Genomic DNA, 15,428 nt, shown 5'->3' on the forward strand with positions numbered 1-15,428 from the left:
CCACGACTGGCTCTTCATTTCACGTTCTGTTCATTTCTCTCAGTCATTCGCAAGATTGGATTCCGAACCCTCTCTAACTTCGGTTGGGGATAATGTGACCGTACATCATGTGCCTGTGTATGTGTGTGTGTGTGTGTGTGTGGCTGGAGAGGACCCGTGTTTTCTTCTCTTGCACCTCATAGGTGTGTTTGCGACGATGACATTTCACCCTTGAGGCATGACTCACATGGTAATGAGTCTCTCTTCCTCTCTCTCTCTCTCTCTCTCTCTCTCTCTCTCTCTCTCCTCCTCTCCCTCTCTCTCACACACACTCTCTCTCTCCCTCGCTCTCTCTCACTTGGGTGCTGTCGTCCTTGCTGAGCGAGTGCATCCATCCACTGTGCTTAGCGTGGGGTGGTGGTGGGGGGGGGTGGATTGGGATCAAGTGTAGCAGAGGAGAAATGGGGGTTTGTGGGTAGTAGAAGGCTGTGATAACACGGTGAGTCACAGTGCAAGAGGCATGATGCTGATAGTGGAGGGTGCTTTACTGCCCTGTGCAGCTGGCTGTGGGTAGTTGGGATTGTCTCCCTGTTAGACACCGAAAGCAATAAAAGAACAAAATGGCTTTGACCAGCAAATTTACTTTGCTGCTGGGATGAACTATTCCCATGGGTACAGTGACATTAGCCTATCTGGTGTACACATGTAATTCTGTCGTTTGTCTTTTTATGTTTAATGCTTTTTGTGGTCAGTCAGGGAAAAAAAAATCTGAGGCCAGGCTGTCCAACATTCTTAGCCTAGCACGCTAACCATGACATCCTCTTGTGTCAGTGGCCGTGCAGAATTATAAATGCACATTTTCATTTATTAATAGGTGTGAAGACAGCATTGTAAGATGAGGGAGACATTACCAACTGCATCTCAAAGGGCTAGACAGTACCATATGCTGTGTTTCCTCCCCAAAGTGTCTGGTCTTAAAGAATGATGGGTTTATTCTGAAGAGCTGTCTCCACCATAGCAGAGAAGAGATGAGTGATGATGAAATCAAAAGTCTCAAACCTGAAGATTGTGTATCTCATTTCTCTCTCTCCCTCTCTCTCTCCCTCTTTCTTTCTCCCTCTCTCTCTCTCTCTCTCTCCCTCTCTCTTTCTCCCTCTCTCTCTCTCTCTCCCTCTCTCCCTCTCTCTCCACATCTGAGCTCTGTATATGATACTGAGAGGAATAAATAAGCTAGTGGTGTCAGCCATGTGATGTCTGATATAGTCATTTGTCACCTAGAGGTGCCTGCCCATGCACTTATGTTTTTATACACACACACACACACACACACACACACACACACACACACACAAAGATTAACATGCAAACACACTGTAATTTCACCATGGACACACACACACACACACACACACACACACACACACACACACACACACACACACACACACACACATAGACCAGGTTAAGGGTGTTTGGACATGACCAGACTGTAATTTTACCACCCAGTCTGCAGGTCCTAGAAATAGCCAGAGGCTCTCCCTGCCTGCCTGACACCTTGCCCCCCCACACCTGTCTAAGCACCGTGCACCATTAGGCTCACACTGCTACAGGCGGACCTCCCTGGACAGCTCCGCTACCAGGCCCTGCAGTGCTGCTATTTTATTAAACACACCCAGATCTCCACAAATCAGCTGGACACGGTAGCATCCAAACTTGTTCCCTCTTGACAGGGACTTCTGAATTCCACAGCACATAAAAACCATACATTTTCAATTCAAGCATTACATTTTATTTAGCCTGCAACCCAAACCAGGGACACGACAGAAACAGTTTCAAATGCCTCCCAATCATGTACCTCAGTGGGTTTGTGAGATGGAAATAAGGCAGATGAGTAGAGCTCTAAGTCAAACCTAATTGGACTGATTTAGTTTGAAGGCCACTAGGATATACAGGCTTTTAGTCTCCTGGCTTGGGATGATTAATGCTGCTCTCTCACTCCATTTTGATTTATAGGTATGAACCATTTGCTTTCATTTAACTTGCATATGTACAGCCAGACATGGGGGAAAAACAGCCCACTTCATCTAAATTCAATAAAGAGAGACAGAACTGCATGACAATAATAATACAGATAGATAGAAAAGATAGATAGATAGATAGATAGATAGATAGATAGATAGATAGATGAAGAGTTTGGTTCCAAAATGCTATATTTCCATTTTTAGAAATATTAAAAAGTTATGTTATTTAATTGTGTATTTCAGGTAATATCAATAAAATTGCATTTGTGTTGTTTTGATTGAGTAATGATAAATCAAATAACAATACCCAATTACAGTTCTACTGAAATTACTCGGAAAACAAAATGTAAAAAAAAAAAAAAAAAAGATTAATGAAAATTCTTTAAAATGGAGGATATAGTGTTTTGGAATTCAAATGTAATGAATGTTGTGAGCGCTTTAATGGTGATGGTGCCCTGAGGTTCTCTAGGGCTCCCCACACCATGCGTTCTCATCGTGCCTGCAATGATTGCAGCAGCAAGGTCCTCACTGATGTCATCCTTCAGCTTTCCCACCCTTGAGCATCCCGATATCACTACAGACTCCTAAAGGGAGGATGTCAAAGTGTTTATGTGAATGCATTAGTCAAGCAGTGAGTCTCCAGGAAAGTGAAATGAGTGTAGATGTCGTTAGAGAAGCCAACAAAGGGCCTTTCAAACTTCACTGTAGTCATTACCTGCCCACCCTCCCCCTTCGGCCGTCACACCCACTCACCATGTGTGTTCTCTGAAGGAGGGAGGAAGCAGAGAGAGAAAGAGAGAGAAAGAGAGAGGGCTGAGAGGGGGACCTGAGTGAGTGTTTCTAAATCACTTCTCTCTCAGTCTCTCACACTTTGTCTGCCAGTCTCTCTCTCTCTCTCTCTAACACTGAGTATGTTTACATGGACATTAATATTCCAATATTAACCCAATTAAGATATTTTTTGGAATAAGATGCTGCCATGTAAACAGCATTTTCTGATTGCCTTAACCGAATAAGATCATAGTCTGAAAAAGCAATAATAGAATTAAGACATGTGGAGTATTCTGATCTTAGTCGCATTAGGTACGTTCCATGCATGTACAGTATACACATTAATCACATTGTAATGTCCTATTGGAATTTCAGTAATAATCGGACTATGCTGTGCTACATGTAAACAGAAATATGAATGGAATATTCTACCAGCAACTCATGTAAACACCATAATCACAGTATTGTCTTATTGTGGTCAATAGTGGAATGATAGTTAAGGTCAATAGTGGATGTAAATGTAGTCACTGTCTGTCACATAGAGATCTTCCCCTTCCCTAAACCTCTCTCTCTGCTGCTCTCTGTAGTTGTAGGCACTGATAGCTTTGATAAAAGCTGGACACACAGCTCTAGCCCCATCAATCCCCCCCTCCCACACTGTACACACACACACGCACAGACACACCGCACACACCCCACAGCCACATACCTCCCACACCGATGTTGAAGTGTTGACATTCGCAGTTCACAGCAGACCTCTGTGGGTGGCATTGGGGAGCACTGCTGTGAATGCATTCTGTCCTCTACATGTACACAGGCCTTAAAGCCCCCCTTGGTAGGATTAGCTATATTTCCCCCTCTGCTGGAGAAGTTGTACATTATGTAATTTCAAACTGTGGAAAAAAGTTATGGATTTGTTTACAAGCTAGTGAAATGGTTAGCATAAGTTTGGCAGAACAATGTGGATGTTACAAGGTAAGAAACTGGATTTAAAACGATATTCTTGTTTCTCACTTCTCTTACACGGACAGTAATCCCAAAGTTGCAAGGTCGGTTTTCCGCCTGGGGACGCTAGGGGGAGTGGGGAAAGTCACCATTTTCACCGGAAGAGGTCATTTAATCATCCAGATGATTTCTTAAACGGGTTTATTACGTTGAAAGAGTTGTCAAGTTCCCCCTTTAAGTTCTCAGACACGTTGTCGGGATTCAGGTGTGGGCCGGGCGTTAAAGATTTGAAAGTAATTATTTAATGGCTTCGGAAATAACTTCAGTCACAGAAATTTCCGTTTCTTTGTATGACATAGAATGGATACCTTGTTCTCTGATGTTAACATAGAAGGTATGCAACTTTGGCCTGTCTGAAAACATGCTGAGATGCTATTTTACAAAGCCTACTTACCACCCTGTAATTTGACTGGTGAATAAAATGGCCCATTTTAGCAGATATCATGCTTATATGGCACCCACATGAATAGTTAAGTGAGCTTTACACTGATTGGCTGCCTTGCAGCCAAAGCCTGTTTACAATTAGGTTCCAGCAACTTCCACCTGAATCTCCAACTTGTGTTGAGGGGGGCAGTGATGGTCAGAGGGATGGTTTGCGTCACAGTCTGTGTTCGCGTCACAGTCTCTCACAGTCTTTGTTCAGATTTGCCCATTTTTGTAGCGCTCATTTCAAAGTCCGAGATTTGCACATGAAGGAGGAAACAACCAGGTGTCCGGTTCACTGTAGCTTTGTGGCCATGCACCGAACTCTCCTTGTTCAACAAAGCCAAGGTAAAAACTGTTCTCCATTCTATGTATGTCGTCTTTAAGCTCTGTGTACATGCAGAAGAGTGCACAATAGTCGCTAATGCTATGTTGGAACTTCTGGTACGTATATGGCGGAGTTTGAATGTACAAGTGCTTTTAAAAAGCACAGCCGCTGTCGGAGGCAAGGGTGCGCACCACTGCTTTATGCATATTCATCCAGGCTCTGTCGTTAGCCAGGTGGAGAGTTGCGTAAGTGGCCTAATGTAACCCTACAGCTTGACACACATATACACACACACTTGCAAATACACACACACACACACACACAGACACACACACACAGACACACACACACACACACACACACACACACACACACACTCACTCAGACACAGACATTCACATACAAATACACAAACAACACAAACACTTGAACATAGACACACACATAAACATACACAAATATGTTTATACACGCCCAGAGTCTGCAAGGCAGATCTCGCCAATCTGTTTGGGCAGTAAGTCTTCCACTCCACTCCACTCTGCCAAACAAGGCGTGCTGACGGCGACCTCTCTCTCTCTCTCTCTCTCTCTCTCTCTCTCTCTCTCTCTCTATCTTTCTCTCTCCCTCTCTCTCTCTCTGCTGACGGTGAGAAAAAAGCATCGGATCAATCACATTCATCCAGGCTCCGTTTGTGGAAAACGGACCTCCTTAACCATGCGATGCCCCCCCCCACCCCCTCAGGTTTTTATTGCCTTGTGAGAGCCAGTGTTTCTCTCTCAGCTAACACCATGGCCTCCAGCTATGGGCTTTTCTTTCCACTCGTGTTCGGCGAAATGACTGTGTTCAGCGAAATGACTGTGGTCAGCGGCCCAGATCTTCGCTTGTGAACACCGGGTGTTCTTGCCGCCATCGCATTGCCTAAGATGGTGAAAATCAGCTGCATGTGTTTTGCTGGCAAATGTTCATTGAGCAGCACCCCCCCTTTCCAAGTCAAATGATGTGTGTGACCTCAAGTAACCTTTACCTTAACACATTGCTCAACAATGCCACTTCTGCAAATCACAGAAAGAGAGAGAGAGAGAGAGAGAGAGAGAGAGAGAGACCAATTATAAAAAAAAAACCTTGACTCAGCCTAAACAGCAGCTCATTTGTTCCCGGAAAGGCTCCATTCAGTGTTTCTCTTTGTGTGTGTGTGTGTGTGTGTGTGTGTGTGTGTGTGTGTGTGTGTGTGCGTATGTGTCAGTGAGTTCAAATTGCATCATTATCAAGAACAAAAAACCCTGGCAGTTTAATATTAAATACATCATTTTCATTCCTCCATGAACCGAAAACCATGTCGTATTACCAGCAATAGAAACATTGATTGTGTTTTTAGCTGTTCTGCTTAGTTGTTAAGTCACACTATGGAATCTTCTGGACAGACCTTACAGTTGCGTCTTTCATCAGCTACAGTTATGTAACAGCCCCCCCTCTGTAAACAGCACTGGAGCAGAGGCCTCAGTCCAGCAGGATGACCATTAGCTAGAGATCCAGCCCATTAGGGATCCCCCTCTGCATCGCTGGGCATCTGCATCCTCAGCTCAAGCTGGATCGATATGGAGGGTTCCCTGTGAGAGGCCCCCTAGTGGCCTAGTACCTTTGCTGCGCTACCTTTGCCATAGTAGGCTGGACGTATCAGCGGGGAGGCAGTTCTGTGTGTCGCAGGGGAGGAGTAGCTTTGATCAACAGACAGGATCGACCAGGGCTGTGCAATATTGAAGAAGCCTTTGCTAGATGGTGAAGTGAGGCACATGCCACAAGCAGGCCACTAGAGGAAGCAGATTTAGAAGGACAGAGCAGGTTGTGCTCCCCATATATTGTACTCTAATGACCTCTGCTTTTTACCAAGGATGAAAAGGATTGCTTTGAAGGTCACCCCAGTGCTTCTTGCTGGATTGTTGTGGTGTTTTCTTTCTTGTGAAATGATAATCATCTGGGGTTTGTTTTGGCAAACAAATACCAACTTTCCAGTGTTGTTCAGCCTTGCACATTACAGCACAGTGATCTCTTAACTGCTAATCCACCACTCCCACTCTTTTTCCTAATGATTTTGCTGAGGACACACACACACACACACACACACACACACACACACACACACACACACACACACACACACACACACACACACACACACACTCACACACACACTCACAAACCATCAGACTATGAGTTTGCTCCATGAATATTTGACTATTCCCTTCTCTCTCCCCTGCAGATGACTCAGGCGACGAGGAGCCGACGTCGCAGTCGGACCGCAGCGAGATCCAAGGCACCCTGAAGACGCTGGCCAGCAAGCTGGATGATCTGAGCACGTGCAACGACCTGATCGCCAAGCACGGCGCGGCACTACAGCGCTCGCTGAGCGAGCTCGAGGCCCTGCGCGTGCCCGTGGAGGGCGGCGAGAAGATCAAGGCCGTCAATGAGCGCGCCACCCTCTTCCGCATCACCTCCAATGCTATGATCAATGTGAGTACGCATCGCACCGCTCACTTGCCACAAGAGGTAGACCTTAATGCCACATGCCACCTATGTTTGCCCCCCAACCCTGCCCAGTGTCAATTCCCTAGTACCCTCCGAGGGGCAGACATGGCTGGCAGAGGAAGCATCAGTGTCATCAGTGGAGTGCCTGCTCTCACACACCCAGGGAAAACTGTGTGTGTGTGTTAGTGCGTGTGTGCGTGTCCTGCGGTTTGAGCATGGGGATGAGTGGTGAGTGTTTCTTGCCATCCAGTCGTCCGGTGTGTGTGTGTTGGGGGAGGGCATGTCCTATGAATATTTGATTGACTATTGTTTGCCAATACGCCCCTGATAGACTGTGGCGGTCTTAAAACATGTTGACAAACAAGTGGCTCTGAGATTGCAGCTGGAGTGGACGCAGACCATTACTGTCCTGATGATTAAGCATCTCGCTGAGGTTGTGGGGGATCCTGTTGTCGATTAGTGAGATGTGCAGACTGACTCGAACCTGATTTCACAATGTTTTGCATGCACTCTAGACGTCCCATCTTGACTGAAATGGATTTGTGACTGATACACTTTCAATAATATATAATGTTATATATAATATATAATGTTTTGTAATGGGATTACAATATAACCGGAAACCATCTAACATTGACACTTTTATTTAAAGCATGCATCCAAAAAATCCTGTTGTTGCACTGGTTGCCTTATCATTGATTTCATTGTTTTTCCCTTAGAGGCTTCCTTTTCTTCTCTCTTTCTATCTCTCTCTCCTTCTCTCTCACTGTCTCTCTCTCATTCTCTTTCTCCCTCTCTCTCTATATACTACTTCTTTGCGATTTGTTCTCATTAAGGAGTAACTGCTGTTGCTATCGACAACCGGAACTCTAACATGTAGGCTTAGCCAGTTTGGTGGGAGAGGGAGAGGATTACATTGATGCGATGTGTTCTGGATACGGCACACCAACCAGCCCTCAGCCACCACCACTATCACCACCACCTCCCTCGGCTGGGCACGGGAAGCATTGGTTTTACAAAACCTTTTAGGTAGGAAACTGTAATTATCCTCAGTGGGGCATAGACTCTCGGCCGGCGATGGCAGTGAGATTGCAGGCGTTTGGGTTTATCATCTGCTGATGGTGATGATTCATCGGTGGGATCAGGGGAAATCCACACGGAAGGCAATCAAATCAAACGGACGTGAGGGCTGGCTCGCAGCTCATTAAAACACTATTACACTCGGACAGAGCGGACAGAAATCATACACTAATGAGAGATGCACTGGTTCTGTGGAGGCTCCCTATGTGTGTGTGCGTGTGTCACTGTCCAAGTTTGAATCTATTACTTTGTCTTGATTTAAACAGAATACGTACACACACACACACACACACACACACACACACACACACACACACACACACACACACACACACACACACACACATCCGTCAACACAGAGCTAGGGGCTGTGAGGAAGTGAGTCTGAAGCGCACAGTGTGTGTGTGTGTGTGTGTGTGTGTATGAGAGAGATAAAAGGGAGGTATTTGGTGTGTGTGAATGCATGTGTGTCTCTCTCTGTGTGTGTGTGTGTGTGTGTGTGTGTGTGTGTGTGTGTGTGTGTGTTTTGTGTGTGTGTGTGTGTGTGTGTCAGACAAACAGCACTTGGTTGTGCTAATTAGATGTAGGATTGTGTCTCAGAACCCAGCAAGTATGTACAGGTCAAAGTGTTGTGTGGAGGTCAGATTGTCCCTAAGTCCTGTTTGTGTGGGGTATGGTGTTTCGTGATTGAACAAACAAGGGGACATGACGAGTCAAAAATAAAACATTTGGTTACACTTTACTTGACAGTGTCGACATAAGAATGACATGACACTGTCATGAATGTGTCATAAACAAGTCATAAACGTTTATGACATAACGCTTCTGTTATTAAGTGACATTCATTTTTTGTCGTAACAATTTAGGGTTAGGATTAGGTTTAGGGTTAGGTTTCATGTGTCATGACAGTGTCATGTGTTCATGACAGCGTCATGTCACTCTTATGTTGATACTGTCAAGTAAAGTGTTACCAAACATTTTAATGAAACACACCAGAAAATCCAACGGGCTCATCTTAAATAAAAATATGACAGGTTTGTCCAGAATAGATCACATTTTCTTAGAATTTTAGACCATTTTTTAGTTCCTGCTAGTGGTTTAACTGGTTTCATTGTGGCTTTTGAGTGTGCCATTTTTTTAGTTGAGGATATCAGTATGGCATGGTTTCAACCATGGAGGAAGTGAGAAAGTACTGCCCCATTCACTCCTCCAAAGTCTTTGAATATGCCCAATTTAAGATATTTGATTTCTGAGGAAAGACGTCATGCCACCCGCTCTAATCACGTAATGAACACTGAAAATTTTGCACAACGCCCCTGCCAAGATGTGCCTATGATATGACCCTACAACTAATCGCAAGAGTTCAGGAGACAGGGAGCACTCACACTCACACTCACACTCACTCACACACACACACACACACACACACACACACACACACACACACACACACACACACACAAACACACACACACACATGGAGCTGCTGAACTAACCAACATGGTAGCAACACTGACAGGCCCAATTTGTGAAACCCCTTGGGCATGTAAAGTCATAGCACACAAAATCAAAAAGTGTTTTCACTTTGTCTCGGATGTTGAACGTGTAAGCAAATGCCAAATGTCACTACTGTGTCCGTGTGAAGAGGAAGAGAAAGAGAGGGTCAGACAAGACAACGGAGGACGGAAGGGGAAGTGAAGCGCTCAAGCCAGACATTCAATCTCAAACCAACATGCTGTGCTGCTGTTGAAGAATGAAGTCAGTCAAGTCACATGAGAGTGTTTCAAGAGCGTTTCAAGTACTAGACATTTATTCTGACACTGTGTGATGACAAGGAAGTTACAGCATGTCTGTAACTGCTTACATAGGACATAATCGTAGGGATATGTATGTTTGAAAATATGCTCTCTCTCGCTCTCTCTCTCTCTCTCTCTCTCTCTCTCTCTCTCTCTCTATATATATATATATATATATATATATATATATATATATATATATATATATATATATATATATATATATATATATATGTTCATGTGAACATCTGTGTGTCAGCATCTATCTATACCATTACAACATGATTTTGTGTGTGTGTGTGCGCGCGCCTGTGTGTGTGTGTGAGTATCACATAAGTGTGCATATTGACATCTGTGTGTGATTATCCATCCACACACACACACACACTCAACCCATTAAATCAGAAATTTCGCCCTGTGAAATATGTCCTTAGCAGAAGGAAAACCCCAAGCCTTCTTAACAACCAATCCAAAACAGACTGCTGTGACCCTCTCAGTTCAAGCCAGGCTACTCGAGTTCAAACACACAAACCCCTGATGAGTGGCTGCCACCGAAGCAGTGAGTGACTCCCCCAAAGCCCTCCACAGGTCACAAGCTGTAGGGCCCATTCAGCAGAAAAAAAAAAGTGGAAGCTAGTCTTGGAGCGAGGGGGCCTGCTGGAACTGAGCTGGGCTTCGGTTTCACCTCCGTATGCGAGAGAGAAGAGGAAGTGTGTGTGAGAGTGTGTAAGTGTGGGGGGTCACATGCTTCTTAAATGTTAGTGGAGTCAGAAACTGCATGCGATACATATACACATACAGCTGAAGGTAAGGGCCATTGTGCTTTTGGTGCTCTTTGATATGCAAGGTTTTGAAGTCATAAATGTGAATGTTTTGGGTGTTTACTGCCACAATTCAGCCTCAGGACAGTAGTTGGGGGACTTGTTGGTATGGATTCTTATATTAAGATAATTTTACCCATTATTGATTGAAATGTGGAAGAGCATGCTTCATGCATACTGAGGCCAGGTCTGGTGCTTGCAAATGGAGCAGGAAAATGTACTAACACTGTACTGATGCAAGTTGACGCGGGGTTAAGGGGCGTGAAATTGGTATGGATCACGTCAAGGTCGCAAGGTGCAGTTCTGTCAGTGGAAAGTACCCAGGTCTGTCAGTGGGAGATTAGAAAGCTCCTATTTGGCTGTTGAAAATGCTGTTATCTCTCATTGCTTCTGATTACAGTCTGTTCTGCTAACTTCTGATTTCAGTGTTGGTTTGGTTATGATTTCTGAATGTGGGATTGTCACTACTGCTATTTGACAAAGAGCTTAGAGTTGTAGACAGAGGTTAGACTTGTTGACACCAGACCCTTCTCAGTTTAGATTGAGAGTGGGTCTGGAAAAGGTTAATTGACTTATGTCTTTCAGCAGGGGTGTAACTAGCAGTGAAATTAAACTTAAATTGCTGCATTAAACTCTTACTAGATTGTTTCAGAAGTGCAGCAATCTTGAAAATGAAGGTTTTAATTGCAGCTGTTTACTCAGTTCCAAAGAAATACATGTCCATGCCGGATTAGCAATTGTATTTGCGTGCCTGGGTTTTAGGGACATTGGAAATGGGCTTTAATGGCCTCTTGGTCAGACGGACCTGCAGAGCAAATCTGAAATGAAGGAGGTTCGTATGGGTACTCCGAGACTAGACAGGGGTAGGGGGATGGTGATAGTGAGTTTGGAACCAGTTTAAGCTGTCAATCCATCATCTATTTCTGTGTCGCTGTCAGCAGCATGAGGCTTGGGAGTGGGGTCACAGGCAATAATCTGTGGCCTGTGTCAAGGCAGCCCTCACCACACATCTCAACACAAAGAGACATGCAGTGCGACAACAATGTCAGCAAAGCACTATCCTTAGCAAAAAGAAGTTTATGGAAGTATACTGTTGGTCTACAGTACTTGTGTACTGATCAGAGATCACTAAATTGAATTCTTGGCTTATACTGATAAGTATACATAAAGGTTTAAGTATATCTAGCTTATACTTGGTACTCATAGTTAAATATACTTAATATGCTTATACTTACGGTAAACTTATATTTTACTGAAGATATACTTTAAGTATACTATTATGAACATGAAAAATTGGGCTGGAAATGGCTCAGGGGGTAGAGGAGCCAGAAACCGGAAGGTTGAGCCCAGCTCCTGCTGACAAAACACTTATATTGCACACTCCAAAAGTGCTCCCGATGTGGTGGTTAGTGCTCTGCATGGCAGCCATTGGTCTGTGTGTAATATAAATGCCGTATATAAATAATATAAATAAGCAATAAATGCATTAGTTAATGTTTATTAGTTATTTAGTAAAGAGTACACCCATAATTTCACTTGTAGTGCACCTAAAAGTTTACTACTTTTACACCTTAAAGAAACGTATACTTTGTAAACCTACTTTTCAGAACCAATGAGGGAACTGGAAGTGGTCAAAGGACATCGTAAAGCTCTCCGAGTGCTATAACAATTGATTATAAACCCCTGTAAACCTAATAAATCTGACTCCGCTTAATATTGAAAAGTTTCACTTCAATGTAATATTGCTATCCGTAGTAGGCTGATATACCCACAATACAGCGTATGAGAATGCCCCCATCAACATTTTATTAGACTCGTTATCTCTAGGAATAATGTACACACGTCTTCTCCATCTGCCGGTTAATTTGGGGCGGTTTCTAAAAAAAACAATTAGTAGTCCTAGTCTGAATATAGGTTAGAGGCTACAGTGCTGACCCGAACTGCTATACTCATCAGCATGCACAAATGGGAGTGATTGGTTGCATTGATAGGGATCACATGGCGAGTTGTTGATGAGACTGAGACCATTGTTGTAGTGAGACCATTAGAGTGAATCAATCAAGACATGACAATGTATACATTTGATTAGATTTCCTAGTCCTAGTTAACTTGAATTTCCCTTTGGAGATCAATAAAGTATCTATCTATCTAACTTCTCCTGTGGACATGTGACAGTAGGCCCACAGTAAGCCCACACTTCCATGAAGCAGATAGCCGATCAAAAGTCCACATATACTCTAATTGCAAGGATTATCATCAGCCTGGGAATTATGACCCTTACAACTATAATGAACTAAAAGGTGTGCTAGAAGTATGTAACTAGTATCTTCACTAGTTTACTTACAAAATAGTTCTCAGTACTTACGAGTTTGCTATTATAAATGGAAAGTGGGCCAATTTAGTCTGAAGTATAAACATAGTATATATACAAGTGTACCTTAAGTACATTTACACTAATAAACGTACTACCTAAAGTAAACTTGGGAATTATACTTCAACTGCACTTCAGTTTATTTGATAAAAGTAACTTTATACCTTTTTTTGGTAAGGGTAGGCTATGTCTTCTACGTTTTTCTTATCCACAAAGGCACTGGTAGACATTGAGCAAAGCTGAGCAGGACTGATTGATCTGCATTGAGGCAGCAGTGTTATTTAGTCTGCTGCCCCAAGTGTGTTGATCCCATCCACTTAATATATTTCCACATGCGTGTGTGTGCCTTAGAGTACTTAGCCAGTGTTGCCATAGAGTACCAAGGGAATGCACATGTACTCTTCTTGTTATAAAAACCTGTCCTTATATGGATCTGACTGACTGACTGGTCAGTGACTGGTTGTGATTGATGTGCAGCAAGGAAATACATGCATTTAATACATGCGTTATGTATTATTTAAGATTTGACATTAATTTTGCACTCTGGTTAGATGCCAGCTGCATTTTATTTGTTTAGTACCTGTACTTTTCCAATGACAATACATTTGAATCTTGAATCTTGTCTAATCAAATCTAGCCTATATTGCTGACTTGGAGTAGCCTCAGCCTACAACTCCAATTGCTCAACACCGTCCCAGTTTTCTCCTCTGTCTGGGGGGTAGACACGCCGAGTCGTGGTGAAAAGGCCTGACTCAGCCCTCACGTGTTTCCTGTGCCTGTAAAGCACTGAGGCTTAGTCCCACAGAGGGCCTCATTTATTTGGTGTCATCAATGTGTACTCGTGCGACACCACCACAGAAAGGGAAATAGTATCCAATGCTGCCGATGGCTGTGTGACGTGTGCATTTCCTGCAGGAGGATGTAAGCATTTTTGAGAATGTCATCATGTGCTGATGTGTGCGGCATTGCTGCACGCTAAAAGAGAGCCGGGGAATTGGAAGAAAAAAAGTGTGATCTAATCTGGGGGGGATGTCTGATGGGGGTTGCGTCCGGCATTTATCAAGTGTTTTTTTTTTTTGTATAACGGTCACATCTCTTCCTCACCCATGACTTGGCCTAAAGCTATGCATCACGCGAAGGGCTGGTGGACAGCGGCACCAGGCACTGGCGTCTGAGGTATTGGCATCCCTTGACGGATGGCCTCCGAATTGGAGGCCTGCACCCCCCCCCCTCCCCCAGTGGGCCGCGGAAGCTCCCTGTGATGTGAAGTCTAGGTCGCTGGGCAGGTCAGGGCTGGACTGGGCTGGAGACTGATTGTCTGGGGACGAGAGGGGATTGATGGAGGGGGGGGGGATTCTGACGGACAGGCGGGACTGTGGACGTTGACCAGTTTCTACGAAACAGAGGATGGCTGAGCTGCCAAGGAGGAGAAATTGGTTTAGTGCTGTGCTGTGAATACTGAATGGGGTAGTCTATTGTTTTAAGACCGAGAGACGACTGGTTAGAGCTTAATGAATCAGTCATTATTAATCAATGCACATGTTGAATTTTCAATTCACTTTAAAACACTTTTTTCAATGACATTAACATTGTAACGTCCTTGATGATATTGAGGCTTCATCCTGTGACCTTCACAGAGCTGTCAGATTGAGCCATGTTGATTTGAGCTTTTATAGTGAAATAAAAAAAGAGTTGTAAATGCTCAGATGGAGAGAGACGTGTTGCTCTGGAGAGACTTCTCCTCTGGCTGCTCTAGTGTCTGCTTTGGGTGGGAGCAGGTGTAGCATCTTTGTTCCGGCCGGCCGAATCAGTCCCAGAGGCCTCCTAGAAAGCTACTGATGTATGCCAGCCTGACACTCCTAATCTGAAAAGAGTCCTAACAGGGTGTTTTTGTTTCCTGGTTATGGCCGTTTGTTATGATTGCTCTACAAGGGACCATCTTATAATGGATACTCTTGTGCGCGTGCAACGCTTAGGAATAGTTCTTTATGGATGTGATCTGTAGGCTAATCCTTTTTGTGGCATGCATACCACATTTGTTGAGATCTAATTTTAGGCTGTTGATGATCGTGACATGATGATGATAAGTGATCATTGCATGATTTACACAAAATAATGGAGGCCAGTTGAAATCCCTGTTGAAAGAGTTTTTGCTTTTAACTGCATTTTAAACCCGTTGTTACGGCTAATAGTCTCTTCCTAATGCTAATGTCAGCTAGGTCTCCAGCTATAATGGAGAATATCATGTTGTCAACTAAGAATTACCCAGGTCTGTCTGACATGTTTATTTGCATTAAATAATGTGAAAGA

General features: G+C 43.9%; 1 protein-coding gene across 5 annotated transcripts in view; it reads left to right on the plus strand.

Annotated features, from left to right (window-relative positions):
- Positions 1-15,428, plus strand: part of LOC125294254 (oxysterol-binding protein 2-like) — an 83,176-nt gene that overhangs the window by 44,521 nt on the left and 23,227 nt on the right. For all 5 annotated transcript variants that reach the window (XM_048242773.1, XM_048242774.1, XM_048242775.1 and 2 more), the window contains one exon: positions 6,785-7,035. In XM_048242773.1, coding sequence (XP_048098730.1) covers positions 6,785-7,035 — 251 coding nt within the window. The remainder of the gene's footprint in view (positions 1-6,784; positions 7,036-15,428) is intronic.

Source organism: Alosa alosa, chromosome 5 (genome assembly GCF_017589495.1).
Source record: "Alosa alosa isolate M-15738 ecotype Scorff River chromosome 5, AALO_Geno_1.1, whole genome shotgun sequence".
NCBI lineage: Eukaryota > Metazoa > Chordata > Actinopteri > Clupeiformes > Clupeidae > Alosa > Alosa alosa.